This window comes from Empidonax traillii, unplaced genomic scaffold, assembly GCF_003031625.1.
Source record: "Empidonax traillii isolate 1590-97213 ecotype Southwest subspecies unplaced genomic scaffold, ASM303162v1 scaffold1445:size164584, whole genome shotgun sequence".
Classification (NCBI taxonomy): domain Eukaryota; kingdom Metazoa; phylum Chordata; class Aves; order Passeriformes; family Tyrannidae; genus Empidonax; species Empidonax traillii.
The window spans coordinates 56,745-78,542 of record NW_020956638.1 but is presented as its reverse complement, the minus strand read 5'-3'; the positions used below and the strand labels follow the sequence as shown (position 1 = coordinate 78,542).

The window sequence follows — 21,798 nt, the reverse complement described above, 5'->3', positions numbered from 1 at the left end:
CTTCCATCCGGATTTCTGGTCATCTGGAGTTTTGATGTGGAGGAAATACTGAGTGCTTCTCTCTTTAACTTGGTGGGAATGAGATGTACAGAGAGACTGCATGGTCTGATGGAATTCTCCAAAGGAGGCTTGGGGCTCCTTTAGCCTCTTGCAGTCCTCTCCTTCACCCCACGGCATGCCCTGCCAGAGGGAGACAAAGGACACAGAGGGTGGGGTGGGTTTGTGGGAGGACAGGGCAGCATTTGTGAGAGGTGACGGTTTCTGTGACAGGAGCTGCGAGGGGGGTGCCCTGACAGGGGGGCTATTTAGGACGTGGTACCTCAGCAGCTGCTTCAGCCGTGGCCCTGAGCTGTCAGTGCTTGCGGTTTTATGGCACTTTCATCACCATCTGTCACTCCTTTAATGGCGTGGGGTGTGTGTCTTGCCACCTTCCCCCCGCCACCCCTGTGCCCCCCTCCCCGCTGTGGGCACACACACGTGTTGGGGAGCTCAGCCATATGGCACTGAGTGAGCCATGTCCTCTTCCTCTGGGTCCATCCTGGGGGCCTGCAGGGGACAGAGCTCGGGAGGATGGCCCAGGTAGCCCGGAGTTACCGTGTAGGAGTAGAAAAACGAGATATTATCATACTAACAATGGGAACTCTGTCCCCATTTCCATCCTCGTGGATGTGTCTGCCATCCTAATGTGGGCTGTTGGGCAGTGGTAGATGTTTGGCTTGGTCTGCTGCGAGGAAAAGTAGCCTAAAGGTTGCTCTTCGTTTATGCTTTATGATGAACAGAGTAAAACACACACATACACATTTTTAAATAAAAGTATTTGTTTATGTATACATAGACACACCCCAAGGCTTAATTTCAGGCCTCTGCCAAGGAACATATGTTATTTCAGCTTGACACATTTTAATTGCAAGATCCAGGACATTCTTTTCGTTCGTCCAGAACGGGAGAAAGCTCCAAGTGAGCTGCAGCAATCACAGTCCCTGTGGCTGTCTTCCATCGCTAAGCTGTGTCTGTGCTGCGAGCAGCACATGGTTTGAAATCAAAGCCTTCCCCGAGCTTTGGAGAAGCGCTCCCAGAAAGTAACGAGATCTGTTTTGCCCTGCCTTAACTTTCAACTTGCGGAGTTTTAAATGCCTGTAAGCTTAAATGCTGTGCATTATACTGTTATCTGCATTACCTGGGGGGGTTTTGAGGGAGAGTTTGTGGCTGAGAGTAAACTTCACTGTAGCAATTTTTTTTTTTTTTTCCTCTTATGTGTTCCTCTGATTGGTCATTTGATTATAGCAAATCCCTAAAGGCTCATGGATTAAAAACAAAGGCTGGTTTGTAAGTGAACTTGCTGTTGATGGATTAAGGCAGTGTGCCGGCTGTAACCAGATCCACAATACAAGTTCATTCATTTGGAGAGCAGCTCTCGACTCGCATTACACTCTCCCTGACTCGCTCTTTGCCATCCAGCCAGTGAAACTTTACACCTCCACGATTTTATCACAGCCGCAGTTCACCAACAATGTGTGTCACGCTGTGAAAAATATGACTATAAATCAAAGTCCTGCATAAGACCCTGTTTTGGAGGCCGCCACTAAACAGGTTTGTTTGTGTGCATGTGATGAATTTACACATATGACAATCAAAGGCTACCACAACAGAGCGCTCTTATTTTCTAAGCTGACATTTCTTGGTATGAGCCAAAAAAAAGTTCATTTTAGAGCACAGTGCGATGTTTGTGATATTAATATCAATAGATGCCTTTTTGGTTTTCGCTCCAAAGCCAAAAACATTCGGGGATGATACATTTTTGTGTCGTTAGCTGGGAGGCAAAGCAAAGCATGCCCACATTTCTGGGATATGCAGAAGGGGAACTTTCACCCCCCATTTTTTTTTTTATCTCCCTCACTCTCTTTGGCTCACGTGCCACTCTGAGCATTCCCAATCCTTGGAGAGCGCGATCTTTAAGAGCTGTCATTACACTTCTCAAGTCTGACAGAAGATAAGAAAGGGAACAACTGGTTTTAATCATGACAGATTCTGAGTCCAGGAAATCTTTCCAGAAGTTACTCCCAAGAGCTGACATTTTCTGAAGCCCCTTCTCCTTTGGACGTGTGTGTGTATTCACCCAACCCAGAGATCCTCACCTCCAGAGCTTTCTGCTTGCCAAACACTGTCCCTGGCAGACAGGAAGACTAAACCACGCTGTACTTTTTTTTTGCAAATTCTGCATGATCAACTATTTCTGTTGTGGAAGAGAGCCAGGACTAGGGATGCAACAGCCCAGCAAGGCGAAGCCCCAAAGAAAAGCAGCCAGGCCAAAAGGGCTGTGCAAGTGGCAGTGATGCCTGTGGAGGAAAAACCCCTTCCCAAGGCCCCTTTCCAGTCAGGGATCCTGATGACTTATGAAAGTCTCACCTGCTTCTCTTGCCACTACCTGATTATGGTAGTGTCAAAAATCTTACAGAAACGCTTTACTTTCCTGGCTTTACTTCTGGAGTTAATTTATAATAACATATATACTACCCTTTCTGTATTTCAAAGGCAGAACTGAGACACAGCAAGATTAGTTGACGTGGTAAACTGGCAGGATGCGTTGTCAAACAAGCTGCACAGAAATTCGACGGTTTTTTTGATACTTGCTCTTCCCCCTGGAGAGGTCATTTACACCAGCTGTAGGTTTAGACATGCAAGGAAAAAACCAGCAAAATTCAAGGGAGCTTTTAAGTTCTGTGTGACTCCTACTTCCAGGCTTTCCCCAGTGCTGGGGGACTCTCCTGTTAAGAGACTTGGCAAAAACAGGACAGACCAGGCACTACCTGCACGATTATTCCACAGCCTTAGCTGTCACTAGGGCTTTTTTGCTTTAATTCTGTGAAACTTCACAGCACTTTCTTCCTCATTCCATTTTAAGTTTCTAACATTCATGGAAAAAAAGACACAAACAAGGTCTGAAGAACAGCTTATGAAATGGTTGTAATGGACAACCAGCTCCTCTGTGTTTTATTGCTTTTTCTTTACAAGAATATATATATTTTCTTATTAACTGTTGTTGATGTTTGTCTAACATCTGTGGTAAAACTCTTTTCTGCTTTCATCATCCACAAATTTGAGAGGTGGGAGGTTGACTGTTGGAAAAGGAATTTGCTTCTTTAATTAAAAAAAAGCTTTTTGTTTTCATTTTTATCATTAGTTTTTCACAGAAAAAAATAATTTCTTACTCTACTGCAAGCCCCACAGGAAATTTTTAAACAGATACAGTTATGCTGAGACAGCAACACGAACCAGAGTTTCTTCTGCTGCCACATGGCTGTATTTGACTGGTATTGAAGGTACACTTGTGTTTCCTCTGTAAGAGAAAAAAAAGTCATAGTGCAGTAAAGACATAAAGAATGAAATATGTTCTCTTTATCTGCCTTGATAGTACAATTAACTAAAGAACAGTTTTATGGAGGAGAGAGAGGAATCTCGCTTCTCTGTGTTTTGAGCTTAGTTTTAGGTTACTCAAATTAAACAACATTTTATTACTTGGCTTAGAATTCTCTGTTAGCAACTTCAAGCATTCACAGTGGAGCCAGTTTTAACATCACAACAATCTGCAACGTTTGTGCTTGTCTCCACTAAGAAATTAACTGGAACCATAGGTCATATAGTCAGAAGAAAAGCAAGGGGTCAGGAAAGCATCAGTGCCTTGTAGTTTTCAAATTAAGAACGGAAAAGCAACGATCTGGGTTTTGTCTATCTGAAATAATAAATTATTAAGCAGTCACAGCCCCACTTGAGGTCCTGCTGGACCCCTGCCTGCAGGTTGGTGTGTGAGCCACCCTCACGTGTGGCATCCTCATCAATCCCAGCATCAGGATTCAACAATCAGGGACTACAGATCAAATGAAGAGCCACTGAAATCAGGGGCAGACTTTCCCGGGGCTTTGGTGACCCCTGGGCATTGTCAGCGCCAGAGATGGTACAGATTAGACTGTGGACAAACCATGCCCACATCTCCCAGCTCCCCTGTTCTGTGGGTGAGCGGGGGCGAGGTGTCAACTGAATGTCTCTCACCAGTGCCACGTTCAGAGCTGAGAGAGAGACACACACACTGTTGACAAGCACTACCTGACTTGGTCAATGCCTCTCGATAGCTCTGCTGTTGTCACAAAGCCCATTAGGACACTTTACAGTACAAGACGTAGGGCTGGCACTTGCTGGGACCAATCCAAGGACACAGCTGAGGAGACAGAGATAATTTTAGGTTTAAAATAGTTGTATTTTCTGTAATGCAAGTCTCGTATTTGAAAAGGCTTAGAGCTGCTGACAGAAGTGCTGGTGTGAGTAAGTGCACCAGCTGCCAGCTGCTTCAGATAAAAACATTGCGTGAAATGGTGCCATTTATATAACTCTTGTTTATGGACTTGGAGCACAGGGATGATCGTGCTTTTATGTGAAATCACACTGTCAACATATGGGGCATACCTATGTTTGTGAGGATTCTGTGGATGTGAGGAAACTGAACAGTTTTAAATCACCACACCTGGTACTGAGCCCTTTGGAATCAGGTTTCAGGAATGTTTATGCAGTGTATGTTTCCCATACCCTTCAAAAAACTTGGTATTCCCAGGAAAATTGATTTAGATTTGTCACCGTTTTCAATCCTGCCTCAGGAATAAACCACAGTTTAGCTCCTTGTAGTACCTGAAGATGATCTCTTTATGTTTGTCTTTCTCTTGTTTGTTAATTTTTGAGCATTAATTATTTCCAGACGTATTTTTGTTCCTTTCCTGAGTTCTATCAAAGATCTGTAATTAAAGTTATCAGTATTTATTTATTGTCTAAATCCAGATAATTACTGGTTGGGTCTAACACCCATTGTAATGCATTTTAAACACGTGGCTTTGGCTAGAACAGGTGGAGAGACCTTTTATTCCCCATGTTTATAGTTGTATAAGCTCTGCTCTTTTCAGAAATAAGGCTGTCAGACCTTTCTTACAAAACAACCACATTCTAATAAGTGGTAGATCTGCTCGTTATTTCTTCCATTTACAGCTGCATGAAATCGTACTTCACAGCATACTGGAGTTTGGAAACCCTTCTGTAGTTCTAACATTTGGAGATTAACTTTGGTATTTCCACCTTATCACCTTGGTTTCACTGGGGCGAGGATTTCATCAGGGTCCTGCTGCTTGGTCCAGTTCCTGCAGGTGTATCAGGTAGTGAGGGAACACATAAAACCACTAGCCCATCTGGAAAACTGACCATTCATCTTCTTAGATCCTGTTTACACTCCAGTGAAGATAGCTGAGCTGCCCTTTCCCTGCAGATGAAGGAAAATAAAGAAGTGCTGAGCCAAGGTGTCTCTCCAAACATGATTTTGCCTAAAAATCTGAAGAAAACACGAACCACTTCCACTCACTGCTCCATCTAGAAATCCTGAAGTCTTGTGTGTTTTCCCCAGCCCTTGGCTCCCTCCAACCACCTGGTTGTTACTGTGTGGTGTGTCAGGCAGCATCAGGAGTGATCTTCAGGTCGATTCTTTAGCTCAGAAGGCAGTGAGAGATCTGCCCCTCTGCATCTCCTTTTGCTCTGGCTGCACATCCACTAACTGTGGAGATTTCATGCTTAGACACAGAGGAGAGAGGAATGGCATTAGCTGAAAGTTAATGTTAGTTAACTTTGTACTTTATTTAGCTAACATTATTAGTTTCTGCTGCCGTACTTAAATATATGTAATGTATGTATAAAAACATATCAAATTATAAATATAGCTATATATATATACGTTACTAGCACTTTCCAGAACAAACAATTAGCTACAAACTCCACATTAAGTCTTTTTCAAACACCTAGCTCTTGATATTATACATTCCAAACAAACTTTCAAATTTAAAAAAACCCAGATCTTGGAAAATGAACAGTTAAGAGGTCCAGTGACTTCCGCTACTGCCAGGCAAGTGAGCCTGGCTTACCATTATTTTTATTCAAGCTGCTGCTGCTGCTGTGCCACACCATTTGTTTATAAATGTACATGCACACAACTACCTACAATGATGAAATGAAGAGCCATAATAATTTTCATTCTGTAATCAAAAAAAAAAAAATATACAGGTGGGATTCTGTTACCATGGAAACAACAGTTTGTAGTGTCATTTAAGATGCCCTAGGACATCTCAGCTGGCTCCTAGGCTCTTGTCCAGAAGGGCACATCTTCAAAACAACCTGGGTCATGTCTACAAGGGTAAGAGTTCTTAGACTCACCAGGGAGTCCAGAGTGTCTCTAGGCAGTTATTTTTAAGTATCTTTATCACTGCGTTTGTCCAGGCAAAGAAAAGTGATTTTTGCTTCTAGCAGGTGAAAATTTTATGGGTATTTTGGTGGAACCCAAAGTAATTGCCATACACAAAGGAACCTTGCAAGTGAGTCTGGTGGAGTGTAACAGATCTGTGAGATCAAGCTTTCATCATCCCATTAGCAGTTTTCTAAGAGCTCTGGAATCAAAATGTTCCCAGTCTGTACCCATTCCTACTCCACCCCACTCAGCATGGGCATGAATATTTTTTTTTGAAAGTCTCAGGCTTCCCAACCTTCCCCTGCAGAAACAGAGGTGATGATTGTAAACAGATAACCTTCCCAAAGTGAAGGGAGAAAACAGTGGAAGGATCTATTGGTTTGTAATAGGCTTATTCTTACATGCAGGCATATCTGCAAGATTGATTTCATCACTAGAAAACGGCGTGGAGAAAATTACTACTAGTTTTAACTTTTAAAATGTTTTAAAGCAAATGGGGGGGGGGCGTGGAAGGTAAGTAGGAATATAGAATGCAGATATCAAGAAAATTCTGCCAGCAGAAAACTGTCAGCTATTAAATTGCATAGCCAGTTTATCTGAGGATAGCTAAAGCAAGGATGTGAAAGCAATAAATGATCTTTTCCCAGCTAACAAATCAGTCTGTAATGGGTGAGGCCAAGTTCTTATCTACACGAGAAAACAGGATTGTGCCAGCAGCTGAGTTAATGAGCCAGTGCCAAATATCAGCTGAAAGTATCTTGACTTGTGAAATGTCATCAATGCAGGATCATCCCGATGCTGGTTGGTCCCTGCTCCAAGGGGTTGTGGTTGTGGTGAGCTGATCCCCTGCGGATCAGCCTTGCTGGCACAGCAGTTTACTGACTTCCAGAAATGCTGTGGAAGAGGTTTTGTCTTCTCCTGGACAAGGCCCCTGATGCACATCTCGCTCTGAGTGGTGCTGGACCTGCTTACCAGCCTCGTTTGGCTTCACTGCTGGGAGATTGTCCCACACCCTGTCAGATCCCACGTTTCTATCTGGTTCAGGTTTGGGAAAGCTGCAATAGCAAGCAAAGGAGCTGCAGGATGGCCCACGTAGGGAAGACCTTCAGCAATTTCACTACTACTGCTATTTAGTTGGAACCATAAGATCTGTAGTGATGCTGTTTGTTTGACTCCCATCCTGCTTCTGAAGGAAAAAAAGCAGACACTGAATTGGATCTTTATAATCAAGTGTGGGCAAGATTTTACAGGTATTCCCCTTAGGGATGAAATGGCATTGGCAAATCACTATCTATGACTGTATCTGTATTATTTGTGTAATATCAAAGAAATTCAGTCATTAGATTAATCCTTCTCACACCTTTCATGACCCTGGGGTCTGTTGCAATGCTCCTGTAATTGCACAAGTCTAATTGCATAGTGCTGGTGATATCCATATGATTGAAAATGCATTTGGGAGTGGGGATATGAGCACAGAGTAGTCCTGTGACAAGGGCATTAACTTAATTAAGAATTTGATTTTGGACTTAGCTTTCAACTCTGACACAGAAGTTTTCTGTGACATTGAGCAAGTCACCTAGCCAGGTTCTCCTCTGTAAAATGTGATAATGAAAACCTCCTTTTACTCTAGGGGAAGTACAAATGCTCTCACTGTTGAGAACCCTTTCAAATTCTTCTGATGAAAGCCAGGTACTATTACTAGGATGCTCATGCTGATGTCTCTTGTATTTGTTTGCTAGTCTGTCTTCTAAGGTTACTGAAACCTTTCCAGACTTCTGGCTAGTTTCAAACTAATACATTCCAAAAAAACAAAAAAAAAGAAAAATAAAAATAAAAGAAAACTTCATAGACAAAGCACACGAGCCACAGAACCATTTAATTTCTCTCAAGTATGCAATTCCCGATATTTCTCCCCAGGATTTCTGAAACAATCAGCTTCTTTGGATCATCTGTTTGTGAGCAGCTCCCCTCCTTCCCTTCTCCCCATCCACTGGGAAAAAACCCTGAGCACAAACCCTTAAGCTTAAATATTTCTTTAGCTTTTCCCAACGCTTCGTGACCCCGTGCAAACCCCGTCTTGACCCTGGCCCATGTGGGGTTACGACCCACAGCTGGAAAACAGTGGCCTAAATCTAAGATGTTAGTGGGGCTGCTGCTCAGAAGTGACTTGACAGCTGACTTCAGTGGGTGTGGAGCAGTCTTGGAGAGGATGCTCTGACCTGCCAGTCATGAGATGCTGTGTTTTATCCACTGCCCCGTGGAGTTTAAGGAGGAACAAAGATCACACAGCACAAAAATGAGGTTTCTGTTTAAAGCTCTTGGCCTGCTCTGACTACTGGGGACCTCAAGTTATTTTCTTCCTTTAATTACATTTTTGTCCTGAAATGGCTCAGATTCTAAGATGGGATAATTTCTTTAACGTGACAGTCATTTTGCATTAATTAGACATAGCAGCCCAGAAAAAAAAAAAAAAAAAAAAAAGAGAACTAGATGTCAGAAAAAGACCCAAATGAAAAGAGAGCATAACATTTGCAAAAGGGCTGTGTGTATTTTGGATGTTCTCTGAGAAAAAATATCTGCAGAGCTGGCAGTAGCAGGGATGGGTTGATTCAGATAGAGCAGAATGCAACAGAGGCAACTAGTAAAATGAGGAGTGAGTGGTGGTAGAAAAGGCAAGTATTGGAAATTATTGAAAAGAAGCACCAAATGGAGCAGAAGTGTTAAAAAATGTACTAATATTGTCATTGAAGGGGAGAAGATGCATAGGAAAGAAATAATTTGGAATATGTGGCTCAAGGGAGAGGGAAGCAGTTGATTTATTTGTGCTGAGGAGCGAGTCAAAGTGGATGCAGAGCTGACACAGCTTTCCTTCTGGCCACTCTCTTTGCTGTTGGGTCTCAAGCCTTTGTGTGCTAAACTGGGAGTGATGGATCTGTCAAGCATAGGTGTCTCAGGTTATATTTCTAATTTTCAAATTAGGGTTTACTGGTGCAGGTAGCAGCTCAGAAACTGGCAGTAGTTGGTATCTCTCAAATAAACAACACATTATCTGCTACCTGTAAAACCCTTTCTTCTCCCTATGACAGGCAAGGAATTCTGAGCTCTGTTTTCAGGCAGGCTTTATCTTAAAAATAGTGCTGCGTGGTTGATATTTTTTTTTTCCTTTGAGAATTAGTAGCACTAAAAAAGACCAGAGTTTCTGAGTAAAAGAGGCACTTTTTGCTTGTCACACCTTCTTGGTTCTGACATCACCTGACAGGGAAACTAATATGTATCTAGTTTAATATAATACAGAGAGAGAGAAACAAGCTGCCTTTGGTTAGCAAACTTCATTGTCAGATAAAGGTCAAGACCTTAGCAAGAGCCACGAAGGTTGAAGAGAGTGTTCAGATGATCTCTGCCTATTCCACAGGATTAAGCAGCACCATTTGATCCCATTAACGTCACAGGCTGAATTTCACATCTCCATTGTGCATGAGACACAAATCCCAAAGTGGTCCCAACAGATGCAAAGGCCCCTGTGCTTCCACAGGGATAAAACTCCAGGATTCATGCAGTCTTTGCCTAGTTGAAACGCTGGAAGAAAAAGTTCCCAAAGTGCCCCTCTGCAATTGTCCCTGGCCATTGCCAACTTAACCTTTATTGCCATGGTGAGAAGTCTATTTTAACCATTTCTTCAGGGAACTTTGAGACACACCAGGATGTTAATAACTTTAATTAAAAAAAAAAAAAATCTTTTTACAATCTTGGTTTTCTGCCTATTTCAATTATTTTCTTTGAAACAACACGTCATTTTCATTATTTGCCTGCTCTTGGAAAATTCATGCACAGAGACAGATGTAACACAAAGAAAACTGGGGAAAAAAAATAGAGTAAATATAATTTGAAAGAAAAATAAAGCCCAAGCAGCTTTCAGGATTACCAGGATTTGTGTAGACATTAGCAAGTTGAAAAATTCTATCAGGAAGGAAATGAAAAAATTAAATCCATACATGTTAGCAAATTATGAGAGTGTCAAATAGAGGGAATTCAGTAAGAAATCCAATACCCTTTGTTAGGTGAGCGTATTTGGTAAATCATGTTTTATAGCTGAATGTGGATTAGACAAGCCATAACTAATTTGTCAGGTTTTGACTGAATGCCAGTGTTTTTGTTACACATATGACATTTTAATCAACTTCATCTTTGAATGCCTATTGGAGAAGGAATTTCCATGTGACCTGTCACTGGTTTTTAACAGCAAAAAAAAAAAGGAAGAATGAAATGATCTAGAAGCAAATTGCTAAGTTAGACAGAGTGTGGTGAAACTATAATGAGATGATCAAATTGGATGTTGTGAAGGAAATAAAAACATTTCTCCTGTAAGCGATTGGGTTCCTCCTGATGTTCTGTGACTTTCATACACCGTTAGGGGTAGGTAAATTGCTTAATCAGTGTCCCGTTATTGCTGCAAAACACACGATGCAAACGGCCTGCTCGTGATTCATTGAGTCCTCTGAAAAAAAATAAGGGTTTATTCAAATGCTTCAGCTCTGCCTTGTTAACCTCGTTAGCACTCGGAGAACGGCAAAGAGCTGAGAAAGAGCAGAGCTCGTTTTGCGAGCCCCCTGATTTACAGATCCCCCACGCAAGGACGCTATTTTGGGAACATTTATTACAGATGTCGGAATCCCAAGGCTTTAATCACCGCCTTGTTAATTAATACCCTATTTGTTACTGTCAGGGGTTGGATACTGGATGTGCAGAAGTCCACCTGTGAAAGTGCTTAATGTGATCAGGCAATACATCAGTGAGGTGCTGCTCAGCTGCCGGTCTGGGGGGATGTCGGGGGGTGCCAAAGAAAGCATGGCAGGAGAAAAAGAGAAGAAGAGAGAAGAGAAGAAAAGGTAAGATTATGAGTGAAGTTTTCTTTAGACTTGGATGATAAGGGGCTACCTCTCCAGCTGGGAATGCCGACTCTTTTTAGGTTGAAGAACAGTTGCTTTTCTACTGCCGTCGTTCCAGTGAGAAGGATACGCTGGAATATGAAGAGGAAAAATTAATACTGTTTTGTCCCAACAATAGCCTTTGATTTTGGTGGTTCTGATTTCTGGATGGATTATTCTAAAAAGCAAATAAGGGTAAAATAAGATTGTTTGCAGTGAAAAGCTGAGGTTATATTGCAATATTCTTAACAGGACTATGGCTTCAGGTCTCAGGCAATGAGACCATCAGGTAATGATGGTCACCAGTTCCCCACCTTCTGAAAAGGGAATGCATGGTTTTTATATGACTTGTATCATATTGTAATGGTGAGCCAGTGAATCTTTTACAAGCAATCGAGAAGGACTTGGTCTGTGCTATGAAAAGTCTTTTATCTCACTTTTAGAATCAAGCAATCATGTTACTGGAGTAACTTATTTACCCAAGGCTTAACCCGTTTCTGCTGACAAGTTCTTATTGCAAAAAAAAAAAAAAAAGGGAGTGAGAAGGAATTTTTTTCTTTCTATATGTGTTGGAATGTTCACATGGAATTCCATGGTGTCAAGGCAAAGTGATCTCCTGTGTTTTATTGTTGATGACAGGTTGAGAAAAGGAACAAAACTGGCTTGATAGAGGAATTAAATATTATTGAAAATCTTGAACTGAATTTTCCAAACTCTCAACTGTGACCCTCAGATGGAGTGTAGAAGCTGTATAAATTTTATTCATATGGGATGTAAACGAGTTCTGTGATGGTCAGTTTAGTGATACCAAGACTGGCTTTTGTGCTCTGGTTTTGTGAGGCTTGGCGAGTTAAATTTGGCTTTGGTTGGTCTTCAAAGTTGTAAAGGGGATAAAAAAGTTAAACTTGCTAGCTGTCATGATATGGCTGGTAGTTTTTGGAGAGTAAGAATGTGCATGAAATATACCTAAAGAACTTTTTTTTTTTTTTGGCGTTATACTACTTAGAAATAGTTAAACTGCATCTGAAAACTTACATTGTTTATGACTGCTTCAGCCTCATCTTATGTTCCATACAGCATTTATTTCTTTTATTTATTTCCCGTTCCAATTTTTAAAATCTGATTTAAAAAAGAAAAAAAAGAGTGAAATATGGTGGTCTAGACATCAGTGGGCAAAATACTGTGTATTTTTATGAAAAAAGTTAAAAACAAGATGACAGAGAAAGTGAGGATGGGGTCAGGTGAAGGGCCCCTGGCAAAAAATCAGAATTGGGAAGAAAGAATGGGCAGAGGTCTGGGGACAAGAGAAGCAAGAAATAAAGCAGCTTCCTGAGGAGGGGGGGGAAGATGGAAGCATAAAGGCACATGGGAGAAATAATGACTGGATGTCTTCCCTTTTCTTTTCAATTACCATCAGCATCTGTTACTGATAATTTCTGTGTTTTTGAAGAAGAGCTGGTATAGTAAGGGAGCCAGCCCACCAACATAGCCAGCAAAGGGAAAAGAAGAGAACAGGTTAGAAGAAAGGGAAATGCAGGGGTTTTTATATCTGATGGTAAACACTTTCATCCTTCCCTGCTGCTTGAATAATGCATCCTAATTTGACATGACTATACTGGTCACCAAGTTCATGCTAGGGTTATATAATCACAATCTGATCATTTTTCTTAAGTGCTGCTCAGCACAGAATCCTTTTATGTGGATAAAGGAAAGCAGCTCTTCTTTTCTTGTGATTTTTGGCTTGGGTTGATAGAAGTGTCAGCCAAGAATAAAAATACCTTTATAATCTTTAGCCTCTTTCCCTACAACACTTTTGAGTTGTATTATTATTTCTTCATTGTCCTTGTATCAGCTGAAAGAGAACCTGGTGTTTATGCCTCTGTTGGTTTAATAGTACATGGCTTTTGTTCAAGTTTACTCTCCAGAAAATGAGTGTGGTCTTCAGATTGTGCCTGACCATATGTGAATGGATCTGGGTTTTCTATTTGACCACCCTCTCCTCAGAGGCACTGAGCTGGAACACAGCCTCACTTCATTATTCCACTTCTGTGTCAAGTGTCTTGTGTGCCTGACAAGATCTGGATTTTCTGGGATTGTGTGAAAAATTCCAAAACTCAGTGATCACTTTTCTATCAAGTTAGGAACACCACCTGCCAGCGCCCCATCTATTCTTCATTTTCCAGTTCTCAAGTTGTCTCTGGAAGAAGTTGCAGGAGTCCTTAGAGATGTGTGTGTTAAGGGGAGAGGTTATATCCTCAAGGAGCATTATTTCTGTGTAGAGTTCCTGTGTAGAATAATCCTTTCTCAATACTGTGGGTTTGTTGGTTGGTTTTTTTCCCTTAATGTGGCCACCCCTATTGCAAGGAGAAACTCACTTCCTCAGAAAGTCCTTGCCAGTCCTTTTTCCCTATAAATGAAATGAGGTGCAGCCACCATGGTCCAAATTGCACTAGCAACCTTATCTCGAGGTTGAAGTGTGCCTGGCTCAGCACTTTTGGGGAGACTTTTAAGGTGAATGATGCTGCACCCAATAGTTGGTGTCATCCTCTTTAGGGACAGAATTGCTTTGGAAGGAGAGCTGAGCTCTTCTGAACTATATGCAATTTAGGCCCTCGCTACACTGTAGTTTTAAAAAAAGCCAACAAGCCCTTTTCAGATCCTAATTTGATTGACTGAAATCAGCTTGTGTGGACTGTGTTTCATACAGCTTGGCTGGTTGCAGGATAGCCTGCATTTAAGCTAGAATGGGTGGGATGAAGCACTCCTGGGAAGTTCCCTTGCCCTCTGATGATGGAGGGAATCTGGAAGGATAACTTCAGCTAAACACCAATTGACTGAGGTTACAAGAGATGGGTCTTACACGTTCTGTTTTCAGCTGTGGTGAAATATTGGTTGTGCTTTGGATGCTACTCATATGAGTGACCAGACACAGAAATCTTGTGTCTCGCTCTCCCTTGAAAGTACTGCCTGTCTGCTTTAGTCCATCCAAGATCAAAACAAGACTTTTATGTGAATTTTACATGGAGGATTAAAACTTTTCAGAAGAAAAACTACAGACTTATCTGTTATCAGACTGCTGTTTTGGCAGAAGAAATAGGTGAATAGTAAGTACTCACACAGCTGTAGAGCTATTATAAAAATACAAGATCAGCTTTATTTTGCTTGGATTTTACACATGCATTGTATTTAAATGCTCACTGCAGAGACAGCTGTTGATTTTTCACCGTAGGCTTGCTTGGTGGGGATTTTTTTGATTTTAAATTTTGCAACCAGCAGCAATGCACTGAATGGATTCTCTATTTCTGACAACAGTGTTACTATCTGTACTGGAAAACTATCCTTTCCTGGAAAACAGGGAAAATTGTGGAGGGCCTCTGCTTGTGCCTAGGAGTGGATATGTCCAATTAATACATTATTAACAAAAACACAAACAAAAAAACCAAACAAACAAAATCAAAACACTCACCAGGTAATGAACAGTTTTATATTTGGGGCTGGCTTTGGATGCTATGCAGCAAATAAAGGCACTGAGCAATTTGGATAATAGGAATTGCAAATAGATTTCCCTGGGCTGAGCCTCACAGAACTTTTGCGCTGAATCTGGCACTTCCAAATTTTTTCAATGTATGACTTTGCGTCCATAAGCTTTGCGGGATTTGTCTGAGTTTTTCAGTGTAACAGATGTTTAAAACTGATCCAGTGACATTTACCCTGGTGGGGCAGAGAAAAAGGTTAGTTGAGATTAATGTATTGTGTTGCTTTTCAAAGATTCAGGATATACTGTAATTTAATTTATAAATGGATATACTGTAAGATGACCAAAATTTTTTAGCCTTCAAAAGGAATTAAACCAGAGAGTAGCCTAAAGCCTGCAGTGAAAGTCTGGTTAACTCTTTTACAACATTTTGGTTTCTAACATGTAAAACACTTGACCCTTTATGATGTCTGTTTTCTTTAATGTGTGGTCTGGGACAAGACTGGAAGAGAAAGTCATGCTGTCTGTGAAGCTGAGAATGGCTACTTAGCATCCAAATATGTAATTAGGGAGCTTTCCATGCCTTTTTAATAAGTTGTAGTCATTAGTAAATTGCCAGTCTCCTTCCCCTCAAACGATTCAGTCTTTAAACTTGACTGGACTGGCCCAATTCCATGCAGAGCAGATGCTGTTTTGTCTCATTTTATTCCTTCCCTTTTGTTAGGGGCTTCAGCTGCAAGGTTTACCTACATGGACCCTGAAGAAAATTAATGCAAATTAACCAGAAGTATGAAAGTGGATTAAAATGCATTAAAGCTAAACTGCATGATCTCATATGGATGCTGTTACTCAAAATTACCAAGACTTTAATCTCATCAGGATTAATTGACCTCTAGTGTAAATCCAGGCAAACAAAATAAAAACATGTTGGCTCTGACTTAGAGTGCTTATAAATCAGTAATCACACTTAAATTAATTTTCTTAATTTAAAAACTGGTTGATTAATTGCAAAGGTATTACAAATGGACTTTAAAATTAGGTTGGTCGTATCGCATTTGGCTGGCATTTTAAGTTTTAAACTGGATCATTTATGCAGAATAATTTATTTAGCCAGAAAGTCTGCAGGTAGATGCCTACAACCTCTACAACCCCCCTGTGTTTTAAAGTACCCTGGGTAGAACCTTTTGCACACTTTAAATAAATTTGATCTGACATTAGCTTAGGGTCTTCTGTAAGGATGAGGAGTCAGAGTTTTTCCCTTACTGGTTTCTGATCCATATATGCTGAAAATACAACTGTGTCTAAGTTCACCATCTCCCCTCAGCACCATTGTTTGTTTCTCATGGGATTCTCCCAAGCAGATGAAACGTTGCAGCAACACAAAATCCTACCCTTACCTTAAGGTGCCTACAAGAAATGATTCACTCACCTTTCTATTTTCTTTTTTTTTTTTTTCCTTTTCTGTATTCATGTGTATGTTTGCACTGAGAAAGTTGGCAGTACTTTAAATTAATGGGCTACCGAGACCTTTAGTCATCCTCTCAGGATGTTCTAGATGGATGAACGGAAGCAATAATCTTGCTGTATCATTTTTTAATTTACTTCAGCAGATTTTTATTTTTTTTCCCCCCCCCGTCTCATTCCAAAAGTACAACTGAATCAGGTGCTATTGTATTTGGGAAATAAGGGAAAATAATAAGCTATCATTCTAGAGACAATTGTAAGAAACATCTTAAAAAAATACACTATGTAATAGGCCAAAGAAATATGCCAAAAATGCCAAAGCCACGAAGGACAAGTTGCATGGGACAATTTGGCTAATAATTCATATAGGCAATTTTTTGGTGTCAAACAGATGAATTACCGCTATATTCTTGTCCAGTGAGCCCAGCTGTGATATCCAAGGGATATGGGGATGATCTCATAAGTTAGCTAGGGCTGCCAAAGTTGTGGTTAAACTGGAGGCCGCCACACATGCATAGCAGAGAAAATGTACTTTTCTGATACTTGGAACCTCTGGCCAAAACATAGCTATCCTCTTGGATCCTGCAGGACCTGCTCCTTTTCCTTTAACAAAAACTTCTTTTAAGGTACTTAACCTGACAACCCTGGGTTTATTCAAAGAAGTTCGAGAGAGTGTGTGCATCTGAAGATACAGTGTGCTGGCACAGTTGCCACTTGGGTAGCTTGGATCATACTTTTCTCTCCCCCTTTTTTTTTTTTTTTTTTTCTTTTTAACTCTCATAGCATAAACATTAGTTTTTCATATAAGTCACCTTGGAAAACAATATCATGGTCGCTCTCATTGATTTCCACATGCTGGGTCAGGAGGTGACACTTCCATGAAAGGAAATAGATCCAAAACTATGATGATTTTCTTGGCTTCTTGGTTGTGCATTTTTGAAAGGGAAGAAACTCACTGATGCACCTGCATCCTAAAATCACCATCATAAGGAGATACTTTTTTCTGTATATATCGAAAGATGATAAGGGGCAGCTTAGAAAGCTTCATAAAGAAAACAATCTAACAAATGCTATTACACTTACTTGAACCAGAGCAGGTAAATTGAGTGCTGGTACAAAGGTGGCTTTGTATTTCCAGCTCCCTGGAAAATGTGGATGCCACATGACAGAACCACCAGTACAAACACAAGATTGTTGGAGAGCCAGCCTAGAAAGCATAGTTCAGGGATGTTACATAAAGCATAGTCTATAGTAAATCCTGTATCTTTGCCTAATCTAGTTGTCTCATTTTGCTGGCACTGTGCTATTATTACACATTTAATGACACATACTTAGATATTCCTGGCAGGTCCCAATGTATTATTGACAGAAGCTGTCCTGTGGACACAAAGAGTTTGGTCTTCTAGTTACTCCTTGTGGCTCTTGATTTGTCCTTGCAAGGGACAGTTTGGGAAGACCTGGAGTTTTTTCAAGAGGAAGGTTTTGATCGGCCCAGGAGCATGCAGTGAAATCAGATCACAGCATACTTCTCATCTGTCTTGACTCACCTCTGTCTGTGTTTAGCAGCTGCAAATGGGTTTAATGCTTGTAACCCAATGCATGTTCACTGGTCACAAAGTTATTGCGGCAGTGACTCTCAGTTGCTGAAAAGACAAGATGAATTTTAGACAGGTTTTCTGTCCCCTGAGCAGACTGACCCTGCTATCTCCTGTAAAGAAGTTGAGGAAGAAAGGCTAACAATTTCAGACCTTACAAAAATCAGACTTTTTATTGCATTTCTTAGAAGCTGTGGGGCTGACTTTGGGCTCCTCATTCTGCTCTTTAGGGGTTTTTTCTTTGCCATTACTGACCAGTGAAATCTCTTGGTCGATCTTGTCTAGGTGCTTTGTACTTACTTTGAAATAAAAAAAATTATTCATATTTACAATTCATCCTTAACCTGCAGAATAGTATGTCCTGGCCTCTTAACACCTCACCTCAGTGTGAATTCTTACCCTCAGAAGAGGGAAATGGCAACCCATCCATGCCAGTCTCAGTGCCTTTCGTTCAGGTTCCTTTGGGTGTCATCTTGGCAACCACAAAACGAAAGGGAAGGCCTGCACGGAAATATGGTTGTTTTTATAACCCACCTAAACCTGCCAGAAGATCGAGCAAAGCCATTTTTCTGTCATGTATTTGTCTGGCACATATTTGTCGATGAAATTCCTCTCCAGGCACGTGAAAATAGAGTTGTTACTGTGCGTGACAGTTTGTGCCGCTCAGGACGAAATATGGCTTTGTTGGCTTGTTTTTCTCTGGAGGTGATTTCAAATACAATGGACAACTGAGAGAGGAAAAGCCAGTGATTGCACCCATGGGCTGGATAGCAGAGTTCTGCCACTTGGGCAGTTTACAGTAATTCAGTAGTGTTTATGACGATAAGAAAGCAATTTGGTGAAAGTGAGGTAAAACAGCTAATACAGAGCAAGATAAAACTGCAGTTAATTCAACCATCAGGAAACTGACCACTGAAAAAATGTTCCTGATATGTCATTTTGAGTCAGTCCAGGCTGTGATTCTACTCAATCTGCTCCTTGTTTAAGTCTCGGTGCTAAAAAGACCATTTGTCAGGGTGTCACTCAAACAAACTTCATGCAACAGATACAAAGCAACCATAGTACGTTACTGTGGTGTAGCAACACACACAGAGGCCTTTGCCAGTGAAGTTTTTTCTTATACTGTTTGTATTTCATCAACCTTTCCAAAAGATAAAGATGTGATGCTGGTGGGAAACAAAGTCCAGTAGTCCGATGGTGTTTATCAACTGCTTAGAGCCAGAATCGTATGAGAAGTCAAGCTCAGAGTGAGTAAAGACAATAAACAGAAAGATGGCTGTGCTGGCACCTATTTGCATGTTATTCCAAGTTGCTGACAGGCTGGGATATAGCCTGTGCACACACAAATATGCTTTTGCCCTCACGTTTTTTGCCAGGCATTCTCTCTGTTGAGCAGCAGGCACAAACGTCCAACAACAACAACAACAAAAAAAGGCAACTCAGGAGAATAATGTGTACCAGAATACTGCATGACAGGACTTACTGATTTTCCTCATGCATCATCAGCACATAGAGAATATTAATCTAAGAATTTCTAGTGGTTCAGCCATCAAGCAAATGCTTCCATTTTAGATAACAAATTGAATAGAACTACGACAAACAGTCCTTTAAAAACTGGTCTTCAAGACTAAATTCTGAGGGGGTTTCCACTTCAGAAGTATTCACACTGCCACCACTAGAACTATTACATAAACATTCACAGCTGTGAATAAGTGTTTCAGAACATGATTCATAACTAGCATTAAAAAAAAAAAAATTATCATTTTGGAAAACAGGACAGTCTATGAGAAGTCCACCAGTAATAAAAGAGAATTTCCTCTATTTTATCACTAGAGAAAATTGAACTGACAGAGAAATAACTGTCTGTTACTGGAACTGGATATGTGATGTTCTGAGAAGAGAGAAAAGGCATGTTATGATGTTAGGTAATTTCTCAGCTAAAACCTGGGCTGTAAGTCTGTCAAGTTTCTAGAATTTAAGTCGAGTAACAGTAACAATTACAGGTAATATATTTATTAGTAAAAAGGCTCCCTTAAACTGTAGACCAGGAGTTGAATTTTCCCACTGCTTCATAAGCACACTCAGATCGTGCAGTTTCTGCCACTTCGTATCCCACTACAAAGCTACCGAGCAATGGCCTTACTATTGAAATTTCCCCTTTAAGTTTCAGATTCTCTTAGTTTTCATCTGCTGACTACATGGAGGAGCACATCAGGGAGGGGTTATTGTTTGGTTTTGTTTTTTTTTTTTTAAAGGCACAGAATATAACAAGTGAACAAACCATTTCAAAGACACTGTCAGATGGGTGCTACTTGAAACATGAAATCAGCCCAGTGGATTTCTAATAAGGAGACCAATTTAGGATGGTCTGAGCGAGGACTGTTGAAGGAATACAAAACCACAAGCCAAGATTCCTTCTAAAATCTCAGCTCTGACATCAACTGCACAATTAAAAGCCACTGTGCGTTTTGGTGGGTTTCATTTTGCCTGTTTTTTGATGTCTAAATATCCAAGTGAAATCTCCCAGCAGGGCTTCCTGTGCAGCATCATAACAGATGGTAGAGCAGGCAGAGTGAACCCCTCTTTGGGAGTGCTGTGAGAGCTATGGAAGTGCCCTGGGCCTCCTGCTGGCACGAGGCAAGTGATTTCAACACTCACTTCAGGTTAGAAACCTCTCTTCACATGACATTTTCAGAGCGGAATCCTACCTCTTGAGGTGTAACCAAGCTGCTGTTGCAATTAATGGCAGATGGAGATAGTCTGCAAAATTTAGGGCAAGTCCACACTTAAATCTCTTGATGATAGATTAATATTCTTTAGAGGCATGACAGCACTTAACCTGGCAAAAGTCCTAACGTAAACAAAAATTACGTGGCATAAAACGAGGGGTTTTGTTGTTGCCTTTTTTTTTTTTTTTTTCTGTTTTGCTCAGGAAATGGTTGTGGGTTGTTTGGACACCCCTTCCAAGTAAATGTCTCTTCAGTGCATGGGTAATGGCACCGTCACTGATGTGATGGGAAACACAGCGTGCTCAGAGCAGGGGTTTTGACAGGCCTGCTGCAAAAGCAATCTTCGCCTGGTATATATTAATGGCATAAAAATGTCACCACCCTCTCTCACAAACACAAAGAAACACACAGAATCATTTCAGGCTGCAGCCAGGAGTTTTAAACACGGATGTGGACAAGCTGCACCAGCCTTCCTTCTGGGTACTAGGTCTTCATTTTGATCTCAATAAGTCCATCTCTCTTCTGTGCATGATAGTCCTTCACTTCACAGGGGTGCTGTGGTTACTCAGTTACTGTTGTTTAGTAAATGTTTTCAAGATTAAATACAATGTGTGAGAGACACATATTGTGACCTGACACAGGCACGGTTTGGTTATGCAAGCTGGGTCTAACTGTGTTTTCTTCTGTAAAAACCAAACACCCTTTGATATGAGAAATTAGATATCAGAAAATTGCTTGTTGTGAATTATTATTTTATTTTATTAAAGCAGTTCTAGAGTAATGTGGAAAGCGTAACCCTTCCGTGTTCTCTGTTCTCTGTGTTAATCCTGACACATCAAAGCAGCAGCCACAGGGAGACATCTGTCACTAGTTAATGTCATGGTTATGGAGGTAGAACCTCCTCTTCTGTTTGGGGAGCCCTTTGATGGATGTGCTCAGCCTCCATCCAGTTTGATCACCCCGTGCAGCCCCTTGTTCAGATCTGCGTGTGAACAAGAATGTCCTGACCTGAGATCCTTTTTAATACAGCAGGGATCCGTGATAGAAACCATCAAAGGAAACCTTTGATCTTTTGACTATCTCTTAGTCATCTGCTGCACAATGCAAATAATAATGAAAACAAAGCTAAGGAGCGCAGCAGCTACATTAAAGAATCGGGCTTGTTGCCGGCAACGAAGCTAATCACTGAGGTTTTATCCTATAGCCAGACTCAAAAAGAAAGAGGGGGGAGGGAAGAGAAAAGAGGAGGAAAAAAAAAAAAAAAGCTGTGCTCAGCAGTGAAACCTCTTTACTAAACTGAAATATTCCAGCAACACTAGTTATTTTATGTCAGAGGAGTTTA

At 40.9% G+C, this 21,798-nt stretch overlaps 1 protein-coding gene across 1 annotated transcript in view; it reads left to right on the top strand.

The window, feature by feature from the left end:
• The window catches only part of LOC114070134 (potassium voltage-gated channel subfamily KQT member 1-like), a gene marked incomplete at its 5' end in the record, with an annotated part of 70,444 nt that extends 54,995 nt beyond the window's left edge, over window positions 1-15,449 (top strand). Inside the window, one exon of the mRNA XM_027907374.1 lies at window positions 15,393-15,449. Within this exon, the coding sequence (XP_027763175.1) occupies window positions 15,393-15,449 (57 nt within the window). The remainder of the gene's footprint in view (window positions 1-15,392) is intronic.
• Between the last annotated feature and the right edge of the window lie 6,349 nt (window positions 15,450-21,798).